At 46.1% G+C, this 19,659-nt stretch overlaps 1 protein-coding gene across 1 annotated transcript in view; it reads right to left on the bottom strand.

Moving 5' to 3' along the window:
• Positions 1–19,659, bottom strand: part of Map3k1 (mitogen-activated protein kinase kinase kinase 1) — a 64,311-nt gene that overhangs the window by 43,647 nt on the left and 1,005 nt on the right. Inside the window, exon 3 of the mRNA XM_028783353.1 lies at positions 19,299–19,654. Within this exon, the coding sequence (XP_028639186.1) occupies positions 19,299–19,654 (356 nt within the window). The remainder of the gene's footprint in view (positions 1–19,298; positions 19,655–19,659) is intronic.

The following is a 19,659-nucleotide window of genomic DNA, read 5'->3' as shown; positions in this document are numbered from 1 at the left end:
CTCTCTCTCTCTCTCTCTCTCTCTCTCTCTCTCTCTCTCTCTCTCTCACACACACACACACACACACACACACACACACACACACACACCACTGTTCCACAGACGAGAAAAAAACAGTCCATACTTATCTGAGTCTGGTTTATTTTAACATCTGCCCATTTTCCTGCAAACAACATGGTTTTGTTTTCCTGTGTCTAAATAAACGTGCCTTGTGTGTATGCTCACAGCCCGTTTTCTTTACCTAGTCGGATGGACAGACAGCTAACCTGGCTGTATGCCTTACAGATTCTTTAGCAATCTACTGGGGGCGGTACAGCTAGATCACACAGCAATTCTACTTGTGCTTTTCTAAGGAACCCCCACACTGACTGCCATAGCAGTTAAACCAGTTAACATTCCTACTAGCAGGTCACAGCCTAGTTAAACCAGTTAACATTTCTACTAGCAGGTCATAGCCCCATCCTCAGCAGCAGGTGCTTGTTTTCCAGAAGGCAGGAATCTCAAAGCAGTTTTTCCTTTTTGGGTTTTTAAGACGGTGTCTTATGTAGCTAAGGCTGGTCTTGAACTCACTATGTAAGTGAGGATGACCTTCCTGCTCCTATACTCCCCTATGCTGGGATCACATCCATACACTACTACATTGTAGTTTTGCTTTGCACTTCTCCAGTGGTCAAGGATGGTGACATTTTCCCATGTTCAACATGTTCATTTGCTGGTCATTTGTACTTCTTTTGAGAGCTGCCTATTCGTTTGCTTTACTATTGACTGGGCTATTTTTATGAGTTTTAATTCTTTATATATACTGGATATTAACTCGGTCAGATGAGCAGCCAGGAAACATGGTGTGTGGGAGCTTTTCTAATTCTTGCAGTATCTCCTGAGCCACTGCAGACTGTTCAGAAAGTCTTGTCTACGCTTATATCTTTAAGTAATTAAGTCCCACATTAAGGTCTTTGGTTCACCCTAGACTGATTTTGTACAAGGAAAAAAACTGGGGCCTAGTTTTATTCTGAGTGTGAATATAAGTTACCCCAGTACCATTCTGAAAAAGCCATCTTAAGTGAAGAGGAAAAAAAAGGCAGACCCTCAGGTGGCTGCACCTGAGGGTTCGTTTCCTGGGTCTGTCTTCTGGCCTTGGAGACACACACCTCTTTTTTACTACAACAGAGGTGCTTTTATTTCTGCAGTTTTCAAGTTTATTCCAAGACTTTCAAGACTGGCAAAGATACACAGAAAAGGTTTAGGTAAAAAAGCATGTGATTAAAATATACAAATGAATTAAATCAAGCCACAAGACTCAATCTGTTCTGTTCATCATTCCAAGTAAGTATGGGATGATAGACTGCTCTTTGGAGCTGGGATGTAGCTCAATGGTATGATACTTGCTTACCCAGAACCACAAAAGAAACCAAGACAAAAGTCAAAGAATAACCTGGGAGCCTGGGCAGGCTTGTAGTCTCAGGAGAGGTAGGAGACAAGCCAGGACTATTTAGCAGGATTCTGTCTCGAAACAGAACACTGGAATAAAACTTTCTATTTTATTAGCTACAATCTTACACTGTCCATCCTGAGAAAGGATTCCATGTACAAGAGAGTAAGGTACAGATAGTATCTCTAAGTCTCAAATTGTTTTTGTAAACAATTACTGAGACTTTGATATATTCTACTCATTTCTGGAGCACTCAGATACTACGCACCAGGTGCTGCCACCCCCTGCTTCTACAACAGGCAAGTGTGATTGTCACCAGACACACACACACACACACACACACACACACACACACACACACACACGGGCTACACAGAATCTGTACAGGATGATTTGAAAGGACAATTACGATCACAGAACATTGGACTGAAGTGTTAAAGTATGCATTTACAACATTTTAACACGAGTACAAAAAACCAAGAAACAGCAAAACAGGACAGAGCCACATGACTAGAGCACAGTGCCGAACCTGGGCACACGCAAGAACCATTTTCATTAAGATGCACTGCCTGTGAGGGAATTTGTGTTGTCACTGCTGTGTTCCTAGAATCTGGCACAGCCCATTAACGAATCTGCTGAGCCAGTGTTGCCTTATACCACGAACTATAATAATTTAGACAGAAAAACTCTTATGTGCATACTTCATGCACAGCCCATTAACGAATCTGCTGAGCCAGTGTTGCCTTACACCTTGAACTATAATAATGTAGACAGAAAAACTCCTATGTGCATACTTCATGTCATTACCATGGCAAATGCTTCAACATAGATGGCTTCCTCCTAACTCCCAATCAAGCCTGACTAAACTTCCTCCTGGAGAAATGTGTCAGAAAAGCACACTCACTACTTAACAAACAAACACTTGACTCCAAAAATCTGTGAAAATCTGTCCCTTCCTGTCTTAAGACAGAAACCAACCTAACAGCCTCCAAATGCTCAGTCTTTGCAAACCATCTGGCTTCACCTCTCTCCAGCCTCCCTCCTCCCCAGGCTTGCCTAGAGCTAGCCTGTGCTCCCATCTGCCTTCTGTTCCACACGTACAGCAACTGATACTCCATCACTCCATAAGCTGCTGTCTTGGGACAGTTCCTGTCATCCCCTGTGGCCCTCATTTGCTGCCAACCATCTGCTCTCTGGGAAAGTCCTCTTCCTGGCCTCTCTTGTGTCCCTCACTTGGCAATGTCCCAGGTCTTCTGTAGGGTCCTCTCTGCTCTCTTCTAGGAAGTACTGGTCTTAGAGAGCAACCAGATGTTTCTCTGTTGCCCTTTCAGAAGTACCTACCTATCAAGGAATCACATTTGTCATTAGGGACCATACATTAATTTCTCCCCCATCAACATGTCTGTCAGTCATGTTCTTAGAAGTAACATCAGAGGGAAACACAGTCCTGAAGGCAAATTACTATGAGTGTAGTGAGACATGAGATCAACTTTACACATGTTCTTTTTCTCCGAGGAGTCTCGGATGCAGCACACCCAGGAAGGAGGCTGTCATTTTCTAGGGGAGCACACATCTCGACTGTCTCCAAGAGTTCATTGTGAGACTAGCTCCGAGTAATCAAGCAGCAGCTAGGAAGCCAGGCGTCGCACCAGGTGGACCTCCCCAGGTCCAGCTTTCACTAAGGGAACATCTTAGTTTCTGGAACAGTGGCATCCACACAGCAACCGGGCCACTTGGGCATTGAGTTAAGGCAGCTGATCAATAAAATTTAGGGGGTAGCAAACACACGATTCATACTAAAGAAAATAATTAAACACGAGAGACACAGGCTGAAAACGTGCACCTTCCCTTAAGACTTGGTCTTGTCTGAGTACCGCTCCATAGTTAACTCAAAGATAATCTCCTTTGCAGGGATGGCAGATGACTGAGTTCAGAGCCACCAAGGGCTTTTAATTATCAAAGATGCCCACTGACACGCCTTAACTTACTTCACTAGTAGAACAGATAACAGTAGGAGAATAAATGACCTGAGCACTATTTAGGCAGAACCTTACACGGGCTGCTGGTCTTAGATATTATCTCCAGTTAAGCGAGTTTCGAGGCTTGACCAACAACTCAAACATGCCAAAAGGGGAAAAACAATACAAATCTCAAATGAGTTTAGAATGAAAACTGCCGGAAGAGAAAACTAGCTGTCTTCTGGTAGCCTGAGCTATGCTGCAGCTAGTTCGTTAAGAAGTGACTTTCCAAATGCCTGAGGAACCAGGACGCTCCGGGGAGGGTGCAGGTCACTGGGTTACGGGCAGAGGGACTGCGGTTCAGGCCGCTCTTTCCTTTCCCACCCAACCTCCTGAATTATTCCCATCTGCAACACAAGAATGATCCCCATGAGAGCCAAGAGTTTGGACAAGCTCTCAGAGCAAGGTGAAGCGCTCCACAGGTGCTAACAATTACTTTTAAGGAATGTGTACACCCACACACTTCTCATTCTGCTGGCAGAAAACCCCAAAACCAACCAAAGAAACCAAAACACCCCCCCCCCCCCGCAGCCCCTGAGTGTGTAATAAGGAGACTCCATTTGGAGCCTATTGCACATCACAGTAAACACATTCAGATCTACAACTGTGTGTAGTTTCTCAGGAATTTGGAGTGCTTCGCTGGTGTGCGGTGTGGGGGCATCTGTACTGTATGCATATGTGGAAGCTGAGGACAGCCTCCTGTGATGGTCACTGGGGTGCGGTGTGGGGGCATCTGTACTGTATGCATATGGGGAAGCTGAGGACAGCCTCCTGTGTTGGTCCTCACCTTCTACCTTACTTGAGACTGGATCTGATCTTGTCACTGCAGAAAACAGATTAGGAGGCCCAAGGGCTTCTGGGGAGTGGCCTTCCTCTCTTCTCTCAAGGTCTAATTCCCTAGAAAGAGGGTTTTGAAGTTCACTAGCTCCCCACCTCCCACCCTCTATCTCTTGCTCCAGCCTAAAAAGCAGTGTCTGTGGCTGCTTCGACACCCAGGACTGCAGCTGTGCCTGCTTATGGGGACAGTTGTGGGGGATCTGAACCCTCGGGCCTGGGAGGTCACCATGCTTCAGCATCATACGTGGCCCAGGCCCCGCCCCCCCCACCCCAACACAGGCTTCCTGCAGCCTCACTTTCCATATTTTAAGGACAACTCCAGAACACTACTGTGTTGTTGTAGACAATGAAAGCCACAGGAGCTAGAAGGCCCATCCCCCAGCTCCAGGGAGGAATCCCAGGTGACAGGAACCTGTGTGAGAGAGAGGCCAGTCTCTGCAATGACTCTAGTCTCTGAACTCAGTTCACAGCGAATCAAAGAAAACAGCAAGACTCATGAAGGCACAAGTTAGAGTGACAAGTGACGAGATTTCTGAAACAATTTTAATTATTTAAGGAAGGAGTGTTTAATATGTATAAAAAGATTCTGACTTACATGACTGCCTAAGTATTGGAGAAAAGAATTAATATTTAAAGCAGACTCCTAAGCTGAAACCCTTTAAAAATCATGCAAATAGGAACACCAGTGCTTCTTATTAATGCTCTTAAACAAACAAACAAAAAAACCAAAAAGCAAACAAACAAAAAATTACCATTAAATCAGCATCAAAATTAGCCAAAAAAAAAATCAGCAGCCAACAGTGCAAATTTTTCTGGCTTTGAGCTAACTTTGTGATTTAAAACATTTCTGATCATTATAAAATCAACTCATGTGCTCTAAATATACACAAAATGAAATAAGCTGAGGCAGAGGAACCCAATTACAAGGACAGAGAGTTTGGGGTAGGTAATCCCAAGTATTAAAAGACAAAACCAAAAGGCTAGCAACGTGGCATAACAAATGCTAAATCACACAATGCTCAACAAAACAGGATCCACTTTAGCTAACACACCGAGGAAGCCGAGGGGGACCGGAGCACACAGCGGCTCCAAGCACCTTGGTGCTGTAGAGAACTTGATTTAAGCATCCTGCAGTAGCGCATCCTAGAGCAGTGTGGGAGCAGGTTGGTGAACCTGAAGGAAGGAAGGAACAATGTGGAGGGCTGTGGAGGGCGTGGCAAGGGGAGATGGACAGGAGTGACCAACTAACCAGAAGCAGCTTCGCATTACAGAAGGTGGCCCTCGGTCCTCTTTCTAGATCAGCGGATCTCGACCTTCCTAATGCCGCAGCCCTTTACACAGTTCCTCGTGTTGTGGGACCCAACCATAAACGGTTGGTTTGTTTTGTTTTTGTTTTTGCTACGTCACAACTATCATCTTGCTACTGTTATGAACTGTAGAATCTGATATACAGAGGGTCTTAGGTGACCCCTGTAAAAGAATCATTCGACCCTCCTCCCCCAAATGTGATCCACTAAGAACCACTGCCCTAGAGGGTTTCAGGAACCTTACGCTAGTCTTGAACTTCTGGTTTGTCTCCACTTCCTGAACAGTGAGGGTGCAAGCTAGGCCCCACACCCAGTTTCCTGTGGTGACAGAGACTGAATGGGGCTTTAGAACACTAGGAGAACACTACCAACTGAACTACATCCCCAGCCTGGAAAAGAGTTTTCTGCTAACTTACTTGTATGTATTAAGATCTGTGACATCTAGCATCTGGGGGACCCATCAACATGTATACAGCATTATACTGTACAACAAAATTCTGGATGCATTTCCTACCAAGTTGCTGGATTCAGAGAGAAGCTGACTTCAGACACTAATGACTTTGTATCAACAAAACTTGGCCCAGGAAGGAGGTAGAAGAAAAAGTAACAAGTTCTTGAGCATAACCTTTTCTCTCTGATGCCCAAACTGTCTTTTGGGCCTATGCCCCAGAGAGAAGGCTTTGTTCCCAGGCCTTTGGCACTGGTGTCAAAGCTCTCCTAGCAAACCCTCTGGAAATGGAGAGTGCCTTACTCTCTACTCTGGAGACTGCAGGATGGGCTCAGTGTGCACTGTGCAGACTGACAGTCCAGCTGCCTCATTTCCTAGTGAGGGGACCTAGAGCCAGCCACCACAATCTGTCACAAAGGTTCAGAATGGTGCCTCGGGAATCAGAGTCTGTAACAACTGTTCTGCTCCTTATCCTGTCCGGTCTGGAAATCACGTGCTAGGAACACACAGTAAGGCCTCAAACACGTCTCAATATCTGATTGCAATATTGCAACACTGAGGAGCAGGCAACGGCCAGTGAAGGGGCGGGCTTTGCAGAAGCAGGCAGGATCAGGTGTTCTTTACCACCAATCAGAGACAAAGAGCAATTGCTAATGTCCCAGTGCTCTGCAGTGAGTTATGGGCAGCCTCAGAGTGGTGTGTGGACAAACAGCCACAGGTAAGGTCTGTGTGAACGCCATCAAGCTAGGGTCACCACGAGGCCTAGACCACTCAGTCTGTCATACTCCACATTTAATTCAATGCCATCATGTTCTGCAGTTTGAAAGCAAAATTATTAGATGCTGAAGAAAAATAAAAGGAGTCACAGCTGGATTTGTATTTTTCCAGAACCTGCCACTGTTATCCAAATGATGTACAAGGAATCCTGAGACATAATTATGAACTTTCTCAATTAGAAACTGTCACCAAGTAACACGTTTTTTAGTTTTAACTAAGAAGCTGCCACCATGTGTGTGCTTACGAACCAGCCTTCTCAGACACAAGTTGAAGGATTGCTCAGCTCATTACTGGTGGATGTCCCTTAGCAGAATTGACTCTCAGTTAAAAAGGAAGCAGTGAAGTTAGCAGGAAGTAGGTTTATAGCTACTGTCAGGTCTGCTTCCTAACTAGCTACTGCCTGCTGAACACATTCTATTTTTTGTTCGTTTCTTTTTTCCTTTGCAAAAGAACACTCACCTCAGTTGTAAGCTTCCTTAAAAACATTCCTTCAGTACTTTATGGTATTTCATACATGACAGTTTCTTCATTGCACCCTTCCCTCCCCCTTTGGTGTGTGTGTGTGTGTGTGTGTGTGTGTGTGTGTATGTGTGTGTGTGTGTGTGTGTGTGTATGTGTGTGTGTGTGTTCTGACAGATCTCTCACTATGTCCCTCAGGCTAGCCTGGAACACTCTCCCTTCAGCCTCCTGAGCACTGGGATTACAGGTGTATTCGGTCAGGTCTAGCCTTCCACTGCTTCTCTTTATAGTACTTTAAGCTTCTCTTCATGGGTGGTCTATGGTTTGAAATCACAAGAGTTCATAAATTAAAAAAAAAAAAAACAACAACTTTCAATAAATTTACCCACAAAAATAACTTTCAAAATTAAATTTCAGAAAGGAACAAGAACTTGAAGGACAACCAGAGGTCTGTAAAGCAAACACTTAACTTCACAGTGCTGAGAGCCCTCGTCTGCTATAGTGATGTGTACCAGGAAGTGGGCCAGGACACTCAGAGGAGGAGTCTCACCTCAGCTGGGCAGGACAGCCTGAGTCTGAAGCTCAGTGGCTCTGAGTGGCCTCAGAGGCTCCCTGCCACTCCTTCCTGGGTCTACTTTTGAACCGCACTTGTATGTGAGCAGCACTGGGTAGGGGTTTCAAGGACCTCAGCCACCCAAGTCAGACTGACAGCTACTTCACCCTGCATCACAGAATCTAAATGCTGCATTTTTAAAATTTTTCATGTAGAAAAATCTTTCAAAATAGTAAGGGGAAATGAATTTCTAACAAGATGATCACTAAGTACACAGATGGCCTTTGCTAAGAACAAGAGCAGCTAAGTCCAAGCCTTCAAGGTCATGTGTGGTGGTATCAGTTAATGAGAAGCTTTAAAGGGATCTCGGCTCATCATCACCTGCTCCTACTGTGAACTTCATGTTGGAGCCGAGACTCCAGAGTAGTATTCATTCCCAGGGGCCTGACAGCAGTAGGTAGGTGGCTGGCAGGTCTGGCTCCTAGCTCGGCAACTCCTCCTTTGAGCCTGCTGACCCACTTCCTGGTGTGGCGTGGTTACCCATCCAGCTACAAAGGCTTTTTATTTAGTTCCAAGCACTGAGACCTAAGGATCAGTCCGTGGAACAAAACCCAGGTGGAGATCTCTGTCTGGCTCTCCAGCTGGCCACAGCCAGGGACCTTGTCCTAGGTGTCAGAGCCCCATCTGCACCCTCTCTCCACTCAGGTGGGGCTGCCTGAGCTACCCAGGGCAGATTCTAACCCCATCTGCACCCTCTCTCCACTCAGTGGGGCTGCCTGAGCTACCCAGGGCAGATTCTAACCCCATCTGCACCCTCTCTCCACTCAGGTGGGGCTGCCTGAGCTACCTGGGGCAGATTCTAATCACTCCTGACACTGACTTTACACACACTTACCCGTGGAGTCTCTTGAAAGCCCCTTGCAAGCGTCCCACTCCTCAGAATGCTTCAGAACTCAGAGGCATGTCTGCCAGGCTGATGTCCGCAACACACCCTCAGGGACACACCACGGGACAGCTGACTTCCTCCCCACAGTGTCCCCAGCACCCTGATGTCCAGCTCATAGCAGATACTCAAGGTTATTTATTGAAGGGATGGTGTCCCGTAATCAGGAGTGGTGACTCACATGGTCATTCATGCTAACACACTCACTGCGCTGCCCTTCCGTTCCTCTAAGAACACCATTCCAGGTTCACGGAGAAGGGCTGTGGAGGCCTGGCAGCTGACACAAACCTGCCACAGACGTGCTCATGCCCAGCCAGGCTCTCTGCTTGAAGCATTTGAGCCTATTTGTCTGACCCGTGATGGCCTTGGATTAGTCTCAAGGGCAGTCTCGGCTTGGTACCAACATTTTTGCCTTGCTGCCGCACGTCTCAAATTTTAACACCAGTGAGTTAGAACACTTGATTCACTTTGCAGCGTGTGCTTCAGACACCTGTCTGTCTGTCTGTCGGTACTGCTGTGCTGAAAGGCATGTGCACACATACAATGACAAAGAGAAGACGAAGAGGCTTTAAGAGCAGCAAATATAGAGAACTTCTAAACCAAGGAGTTCAGCAGTATTTTCAGCACAGTGCTGACTTCCACAAATAGACACATTTATTTTTAGTAGAATACCGATAATTCTTTATTTCAAAGAGAATAAAAACACAAAATACTTCACTGAGGAGGCAGAATGAGCCCTTCAGACAGGAGCATTAAACGGTGACAATGGAAGGGCTCAAGTGTTCTATGTGGGGGGATTTAAGGATGACAAGAAGCTGCATCCCAGAGCACCTAAACTGCATTAGGGAGATTGGGCTTCGTTTTAAAGATGGAGAAAAGTTTGACAGGGCGTGGACCCTGCACTGACAGTTGGGGGAGAAGGGTAGGCCAGCTCAGGGTGAGTGAGGCTGCCGGTGTGGAAGAAGAGTGAGAGCAGAGCCTGCAGGGAGATGGTGCCAGCATCTACCCAGGAAGGCATCCCGTGGGCCACGGGGGCTCTTCTTAACAGGCCTGGGGGGCCGGGACAACAGAGTTCAGTCCCAACAGAGCACAAGGAGTGCATGACAGAGCCACCCTCTGCCCTCCCCAGGTGACAGCTGGATCCAGAGAGTCATCACCTGAGCAAGGACACTCTAGCTAGCGGCTGAGTCAGCAGAGACTCTGGTTTCCGGGCACCGGCTGGCTGGCTTTCTTTATCTAGCACAAAGCTTGAAATTTGGTAACTTAAGAATGTAAAATTCTCACACACACCCCCAACCCCCCCCAAGAAAAGATCAAGCTAAGGCATGCAAATTTAAGCGTGAACTTTCTTTTACCCACCAGCTTGACAAAAACAGAAGATGAAACACAATTATGGCAATATACCATGTTGTTAACGCTGGGAAAATGGTCACTGCCACCTCCTGTGGCGGGGATGTAAACTGACATGAGGTTTGACATGGCAATCTGGCTGTGTTATTATATTTTAAATACACATTCCCTTTCACACAGCAGTTTATGCCAGCATATTCATTTTACAAAGCCAAGGGCTCAAGTATATACATTCCATATATATATGTTTATGAATACATATATGTATATACACATATATGTCTATCTTTAGACATTTACATTGTTTTGAATTGATATATTAAGCTTTAGTGACATATATATGAATGTATATATGTCATTTTATTTATTATTTTATTGATGAATTAATATAGACAGCAAAGAGGTGTATATTTAGTATACTAAAAATAAAATGTGTAATTTCAGAATAAGACAAACCAAGCCAGGTGTGGTGGCATCATCCTGGCACTGGAGAGCAGAAGCAGAGGGATTTAGCATGTTCAGGCAGCCAGGCTTTATACTGAGTTTAAAGCCAACCTATAAGATCCTATGTTCATGCCTACCCCCAAGACACAGCCCACTTTTCAAGAATATTAATAAAGGCTGGCAATCTAGCTCACTGGGAAAGCCCTTGTCTAGCACGCAGGACACTCTGGGATCAATCATCAGCACCATAAAGAGGACACTATTCATCCTTTCTGGCATATCTTTCTTTTTCTGCCTGTCTGTCTGTCTGCTTTTCTTGTTGCAGCCTCTGCAAATGTGAAGCGTACTTTATGACTGAGCTACCTCCCCAACTTGTCACATCTTTTTAAAAATCTAAGGTCCAATAAAAAAGCACCAACTGAAATCCTGAAAATCAGTAACAAATATAGCCAATTAAAATACTTTTCAGAGGAAAAAGAGTAGAAACTGACATACTGTACTATTCTAGCACACACACACACACACCACACACAAACACACACACACACCACACACACACACACGCACACACACCACACAACGTTTTGCAAGTGACTCTCATTAACCCCAAACCTTCAGTAATTTACACAGTTTGGTCAATGCTGGGTGGGCAGCTGGAACTGAGTGCCTGAACCCTTGGAAATCTAGGGAAAAGGCTGAGATATATTGCTGGCAGCATTATGCTTATTGTCATTAAAAAATTTTTGCAGGGTTTAACATGACACAGACCAACAAATAAAAAGATTTTTCCCACAGAGAGACTCCACAAGGAGTCTATATATCATTAGAAATACACACACTCACTAGAAATAACTAATAGCATCCACTCCATGTAGTTCAAAGAAAACTTCATTTATTCACTGTCTAGACTGCAGAGCTGCAGACACTCAGTAGAGGCTTACCACCTTCAGCATTAAAATCTGAGAAAATTTCCTTAACACATTACAAGTCTGAGACAACCGAAAAATGAGAACTTTAAATAAGAAGCCATACTTGCTGTTATAACGCAAAGTGATTTTATGTCTTGATTCCATTCACTTTACAGGTTAGGAAAAACTGATGTTCAAACTATGATGTTCAAAGGGGTTCTGTTCTAACAAACAAGCACGTCTACCCAGGCGGAGCTAACTGTCCCAACACCAGGTGACCCCGAATATACATTCTAATTCTCCTCTTCTGCCTCCCTGCACTCTCTTGGGTCAGCTTGCTAATACCTCTGCTAGAAAGGAACCTACCTGCCTCTTGTAATGCCCACACTGTGTTCCTTTAACTACTGTGGGGCAGGAACACCAAATGACCAAGACTGCAACTTCCTAAATAAGTGTTAGTCCTGCACAAAAAAGTCCTGCACTGAGACTCTTGTAAAATCAAAGGACTTCACAAATCCACCCTCCCCTGGCCCGCCCCCTTTGGCTGCCTGAGGCCTTCTCTCTTAGTTACTAAACTGTGCTCTAGGTGAGGGACCTGCTGGGTTCAGTTACCTCCTGTCTGGTTCCTGTTACATGAGTCCAGTGCAGGCGCCTGAAATCTCATACAGTGCTTGCCTAGCGAATCTTCTCTTGAATGTGAATTTGGCCTCCTACTCATCCCCAAGTGACTTACCAAGACTATAAATCTTAGAAGCCAGTTTTCAAAGACAAAAATCCTAGAAGTGTATCTTAAAATTAAACACCATACTGAGGACTTTATAAAATAGTTATATATCAAGGCCCAACACCCTTATGCAAGTACTTATCCCTATGTGTGCATTCTCAACTCCCCAGTCAGTACAGAAAAGTCTTAAGCACTGAGCAAACTCCTTACACCTGAAGGCAACCAGGTAGTACAGCCACATGCTCCAGACACACTGAGCTGACCTACTTACTGGAGGCACCACGTCTGCTACAAGCCCAGAAACTTTCCAGCCAGCCCATCGAGAGCCTGTGAGTTGAGTCTATGCTTTACTGCTTGAGCCTCTCAGCTAGGTCATAAACTACATCTGACCGGAGGGAAGAACACAGGATCCACTTGTCTGAGCACGCAGGCTGTCCCTCATGTTCTGTTTCCACAGACAGCTGTCAAGCTGTTGAGCATGCACTGGTGCTAGGATCCTACCCAGCCACAGCCCTGTCCACTCAGGCCATTCTTCTGGGGCCAGTAGTCAGTCAACAAGGAGTTAAATTTAACATCTCAACAATGTCAACAGTGAGGTGCCCCACTGTACCACAAATTCAGACTGGGCAAGTGGAAAAGTTTCCTTACGGAAGGGACAAGGGACTAAGATTTCAACATTGAGGCTGCCTTAAGTACTGAGGGAGACTCGAGGCAGGGGAACACAGAACGTACAGACTGCCAGCAGGAGGCAGTGTTCAGAGTTTGAGGAAATGAAGGAAGTGAACCTAGGGACAAGGGCGAGTCAGGACGGTAGAGCCATCCCAGCCAGGTAGGGAAATGCTGAGAGACTCAGCTGCTCTGTATTTCAGTGAAAACCTTAGGAAGTTTTTGGACTTAATAGAATTCCTTTGTCTTTCTGGAGGTAGGAAGCTAAGGTTAGGTTTACATGTAAGATGAGGTTTGCATGTAAATGGTCTCTCAGGCATGTAACATGGAAAATGGTCTAGAAAGGGAAGAGTGAGACCCAGGCTGCACAAGAGGCCGCTCTGCAGTCTGACACATGGTGGATGCCACGACTAGGCAGGTAGCAAATGACCTGAGAGTGAACAAGGCTGAAGGAGAGGTGGGCAGGTGCCAAGGAGGAGGCCTGGGTCCTGTATCTGCACTCAGTGAGCAGGAACGGGTTAGCACTGGTTTAGGGAAGAACAGCAGCTTGGTTCTGGTACAGTCTGAGGTCCAGGGAGGTCATGACCAGGAAAACAAACTCCAGTTATTCTGAATGGTCAATGTAAGGAGACGGACTAGAGAAAGCTTAGGGCCATTCTGAATTCTAATGTCCCAAAGGGTGGAGACAATCTCCAAGGAAGAACTGCTAAAGTCGTGGAGAAAGGTGTACCAGCTACCCAAGTCATTAGATACTAGAGCTCAATTTCTCAGTACTTGACAGCTTGCATATGGCTCCAGTTATAGTTACATGTAAGTTACTGAAATATTTCAATTATTATAGCTTTCAAATTATAAGTCAAAATTTTCAATGACTGCTTACTAAATACCAACAAAACTTCTGCTCAACACCAAGCAAAACATATATGTACAAAACATAAAAATCCATGCTGGGAATTACAATTCCTGATCTGGTACTTAGTATTCAGGATGTTGTAAGACCTGTTTGAAGACGACATTGTAACATATCATTTAATGAGTACTTGGGCCAACTAGAAAGCAAACGTCCCACCTATACAGTCTAGTCTCTATCCCCTCCTCTCTCCACACACACCCTGGACAGAAGGGCACGCATGTGACAAACTTATTATCCTAACTACAGAACAGTATGTATTGTACTATGTGGCTCCAGGGACTTCCTCGAGTGTTCAGGAGGTCCAATGGCCACAGCAGGAATTCCCAGATAACAGCCATGCACTTGAAATGTACATCTGGTTAAGACTTAAAATTTCTGCCTAGCAATGTATCACATCTAAAGTCTATAATATCAAAGTATCAAGGCAACGAACGATTGAAATGCTGACATAACTGAACAACACCCTTTCCATAGCAAGCATACCCGTATTAACTGGGGTGCAGCACAGAACGGCAGAGGAAACAGGCTATCCTGATCATCCCACGCCCTGGAACACATTCTGCGTTCCCTTGCGTTGTTTTCCTAACTATCAGGAGCTGCTTTTACGAATAATAAGGGCCGAGGTTTAAAACCAGTGTTGGCAGATACTGAATTTCCTGCTCCCGTTCCCTCATTTTAATTTTCTCTTAGAACAGGAAAAAAAAAAAACCAGTCATGCCTGAACCTGCAGCTTTGTCTCCATCCCTCTTAGTAAGAGCAGGCAGAAAGAGTGTGAACCAGACCTGCATCTGTTTACTGCTGCTGCGCCCAAACCCAACAGGCCTGTTTTGAGAGAAGGGCAAAAAACCAGAAAGGAGCCAAAACCAAGCACACCAGATACAGGAGAGGGCAAAGCCACCTTTCCTACCTACTGACTATGAGGCTGGGAAGTCAGTCAGTAACTGGCCTCAGGGAGCCAGGAAGGTGTGGTTGTATTCACCTAATGCTGTGGGTGAGGCTCAGAGGATGGATTTTGGTCTGTGTCTCTCGTGTCTCTCTGTCTCTATCTCCCCCCCCCCCCTTGCTCTCTCGCCCTCTCTGCACTTAATACAGGATCATGAAACACGTTCGCTCTACCATCCACCAACTGAAACCCAGGCTCTGTACTAGTGACCTTTCGATCAACCAGACCACTGTCTTGCAAAGTTCATCTACACTGAATGAATGAACTCTAAGACAGTGGGAACACTATTCCGACTTCTTTGTCTCCTTTCACTTATGATTTAATATGGCACAAATCTAAGAAACTTTCAACACTAATCATTCATCCTCTTTGCCAGAGGAGGGACACTGGGGGGGGGGGGACATAGATAGTACTTACTTGTAAAATCCTTGTGCCCACGCACGGCTGTGAGAAGGTGTTATATCTGTACAAGCAGGGCAGAGTCCGGGCGAGCCCGACCTCTCACAACTCCTACAGGGCAACTTCCGTTTTAAAGTTCATCAATTAATTGAATAATTAACTTGAAAACAAAAATAGAAACAGCAAAAACTAACGAGAGGAAGTGGCCACAGAGGCAGGCTGACTTGGGTCGGGTCCTAACTCTTGTCTGTAGCTGAGGGATCGTGGGGGTTTTCTACGTCCAATTAATTTTTACCTACCCAAGCAGAGGTTACCGTGCCTGCGAGGGCTGCAGTGGCAATTAACAAGGTGATCTATGTAGTCTGTCAGCCGCACAGAAGGCAAGGAAGCTGACTGTATTAAAAGCATACACATCTTATCTACAAACCCACCAAGTGTTATTTTAAGCCACTGGTAAAATCCTTACGTTTACTGATCTAAAGGGTACCAGACAAATAACGTCCCCGCTTCTGGTGAGTCATTTACTTTAATTCTGGTCCTGACTTCTTTCATGATTAAAAATATTCTCAAGTAATTTTCTTAAAGATATTGTTATTTTTTTTTTTTTAAATATTCCATATGCTAGCCATCAACCCAAGGCCTTGCTCGGGTGGGCAAGCGTTTGTCTACCTCCTGGCTTTACCTGTTCCCTTTACATTCCTCAGCAACTGTAACTTTTAACTAAAGATACAGAAAGGCCAGGACTAAGGAAGACGACCAGTCTACAGGATGTACCTGGCACTCGTGATGCCAACAAATCATCCTATGTTGAAAAGTGCAGGCGCGGGGTCAGCAGTGCCCGCCATGGACCAAGACCTCCCCATGCCACACTTTCCCACTCCCTTTAACACAGATCTCCCCTCAGCTGAGGGAAGCACGGAGAACTCAGAATGCAAAGGCAACACTAACAGCATCTTGGACCGTCCCTCAGACTTCCTCAGAATAACCCACTCTCCCTGACTGCTTGTACCACATCACTTCTTCCTTTGGAACTGGCCAGCAGGGTCAAGGACAGGGGAGCCGACCGACTCTGCCTAGGCAAATGGTAGCTGGTTGTTTTTTTCTTGCTGAAAGCAACAGAATATCCCTTTCTCGCACAGTTTGAAATCTTCAGGCCCACATGTCAGTGACCATTTCCACAATGGGCAACACATCACGCTACTTTTGAAGCGCTACAGAAGTATCAATCAACGGGGCTCCTTCCTGTTTGCCTATCTAACAAAATGGAGTCATTATAGTATATTGGAAATCATATAGTAAGGAATGTCGGTTAACCAGTCACTCTTGCCAAGATCAGATATGAAGAGAAAACAAACGCTGGCAACCACTCTAGCTCTGATATTTCTCTTCCAGAACCCAATTTAATAAGGTTAATCTTTTAAAAATACAGTTAATTTCCTTACCTAGTTTAACACAAAACCTGGAGAGAAATCCTAAGCACCAGAGCTCAGGGCCAACTTCTAGGGCTACATCTATGATTTTAGAGAATCATCTACTCGGCTTGAAAGGACTTATTTTTAGGTTTATTATTAATGTTTTTATACCTCCCCTCTAGCAAAGGATCAGTGAGCTGTATTTTTAGTCTAACAGCTTCTAAAAGGAAGTGAAACTGAGGCCTATGAGGAAGCAAAGGCGGCTTATGAACTATCTCTAGTTTTAAACAAAGTTAACAGTAACAAGCATAGCATATCTTGCTCTTTCACAGGGTAGCAAATTGATAGTTTGGTTGAAGCTACAAAAATAGGATAGAGTAATTATACCTGCCAGACTCACAATAGCCTGTTCAATGGACAGTAACACTGCAATTTTTCTTCAAAGGCAGTAAATAGGAAGGAAAAGCCCCTTATTCTGTAGTATAAGGGAAAAAAAATATTCCAAACCCTTGGGCGCCACTTACAGGCACAAACTTTCACTGACTTGAGTTATTTCACTGAAGGGGGAGGGGGGGAGACATACAATTTTTGACTTTAATAAATTTCCCATAACTTATCTTTTACAAATGTGTGTTTTCTAAACTTTCAATTTCTACATTCAAAGTTTAGAAACGATAAAAAACAACAAAAAAACCCAACAACAACAAAAAAGCAATAGGTCTTTAGATACACGGGGGGGGGGGTCTTCAGCTCTCTACTGCTGAATACAAACCTACAAAATATCAGTATTAAATCTTCCTCCTCAAAGTATGAATGCAAACTACCTGAAAAAGGGGAACATACTGTTCAGTTGAGATTTTATGACTGTTTTATAAACATTTCCCCAAGATTTTAAGTGATAAAATAATGAAGCATCATAACAGGAAACCCAAAACACATGACAGTATTTTTGTATAACCTCTTCATCATGATATGCTTTATACCAGCAGATTTGAAGTGAATTTCAAACCAGTGCTACGAAAACTGGAGGGGGTATTAGTATTATTTAAAAAAGATAATCAATATTTTACAGCAAATGTAGCTATCAGATATAACATTTGAGATGCACCAACTGAATTCTAGTTAACAGTATTTATTTTATAGAGAGCCTTTGCAGTTTTAAGTCACTCCTTAAAGGGATAAAGAGAGAAAAAAGAAAATGCAAAATACAGATTGCCCAGGTATTCAGTTCTACCTGCCCTCACCCTGGCCCTCCAATTTTGTGTCTAGAGGCAACATTAACGTTCTATATATCATTTTTGCTGTTACAGCTCTCATGCTATATTCATAGGTCATTACATTGACTTTATAAATGCTGAAGTGTGGCCAACTGTATTATCATATAGAAAAAAAATCAGGTCTCACAGAACTAGATAAAATTAATTCCTCAAAGTTTGAGTTAGTGTTTTTTCTCTTTCATCTGCAGTTGATCTGTAGTAAGAGATGCCACCTAAGAATTATTCTGGTAAAGTTTTAATCTAATCTGCACAGAAACAGGAAACCCTAGAGGAAGATACGTGTACAAGTGCACACAGAAGGCTGCAGTTGGGTTGGCGACTGACTGCCTACCTTCCTCCCCATACTGCCAGAGCCCAGGGGTCAGCACACTTTTTACTACTGGAGGTGGGGAGTGGGGGAGGGAAAACGACCTCTAAGTAATAAACGGACCGTGATTTTAAACAATCCAGGGCACAAAAAGGGGTCAAATTACTTTAGATAACTAACCGAAACCAAGGATTCCTACTGTCAGATTCGACACACAATAAAACACTCTCCACCCATAGTAAACGTCAAGAAATTCTACGGGGCCACCGGGTGACTATCACGAAAACAAATCCAGCAAGCTTCACATACCCATCAAGATTTTATGCTTCTGTGCATTTTCATCAGAATTTTTAAAAGTCTCATATACGTAAAAGAATTTCCTCTAACAGAAAATTTTCCAGTAGCCAAAAAAGGGCGAGGCCAAAGAGCCGTTGGTGTAAACTATCTTACGCACATCCTACTTGTGGTGCACCGGAAGACCCCTGTGAGCAAAGCCGCAGCCCCGCACCGTCCCTGTCCCCGCCACGCAGCGGGGCTGCGGGGCGCAGTCCCCACAGCTTTGAAGCTGAATGGCTGACACATCCGGTCCTGGATCCCACAGCATTCCGCCAAACGCTAACTTCAAAGGCGGATTCAAACTCCTAGCACCGGGCGCTCTAGCCCCCGAGGTGCGGTAGGAATTCCCAGGGACACGCAGGAGGGGAGCCACGGAGTCCCCGCAGACCCGGCCGCCCCGCGAGCCCGCAGCATCCGCCCGCGTCGCTTTGACAGGCGTTCCCCGCAGTCCCCGGAATCCCCCGGCCGCCCGGGGCGCGCCGCCTGAGCCCGGCCCCGGTACCTGCTCGCGGGCGCGCGTCCCCGTGGGGCCGAGGGGCTCTATCCTGTCACAAGCGCGCAGACCCACACCGCCGTCACCTTCGCGCTCCGGGTCCCCCACTCACTGCGCGCCGTGGGGGCTCTCAGGACCCGGTCCCGGGAGCCCCGCACCTTCGCGGCTTGCACGCCTGTCACATGTCCGCAAACAATAACAAACTCTCCCGCACGTTCCCGTCCCGTCCCCACGCCGTCCCGGGAGCCGCCCGACCTTCAGGGATCGAGGTCGCGGGGCCCCACGAGCGGAGCCCGGAGAGCCGCGCGGCGCGCTCGCTTCATTCATTGCCCGCCCGGCCCGGCCCGCCGCTCACCCGGAGGGGGCCGCTGCAGAGGGCGGCTCGGCCCCCGCGGGGCTCCGGGCGCCGCTGTCCCGCGCGGCCGCCAGCTCGGCAGAGTGGGAGCCGCAGCGACTCGCCGCGCCCGGGGGTGGCGGTCCCGCCGCGGGCTGGAAGCCACTCGCTCCTGCAGCCGCGTCCGCGGGCTCCGGCGACGGGGAAGTAGATGGGCAGGGCGGCGAGGCGGTGAGGAAGAGCGGCTGCTCCGGCAGCTGGTCCAGCTCCACACTCCGCACTTTGCGCAGCTGCCGCCGCCGCCAGTCCGCGCGCTCGCGGCCCGCGCTGCCAGTCTCCCGCAGCAGCCCCGCGCCCGCTGCGGGCGCGCCGCTTCCCTGGA

The sequence above is a fragment of the Grammomys surdaster genome, unplaced genomic scaffold (genome assembly GCF_004785775.1).
Source record: "Grammomys surdaster isolate TR1022 unplaced genomic scaffold, NIH_TR_1.0 99, whole genome shotgun sequence".
Classification (NCBI taxonomy): domain Eukaryota; kingdom Metazoa; phylum Chordata; class Mammalia; order Rodentia; family Muridae; genus Grammomys; species Grammomys surdaster.
This window is presented reverse-complemented; position numbering and strand designations above follow the sequence as displayed.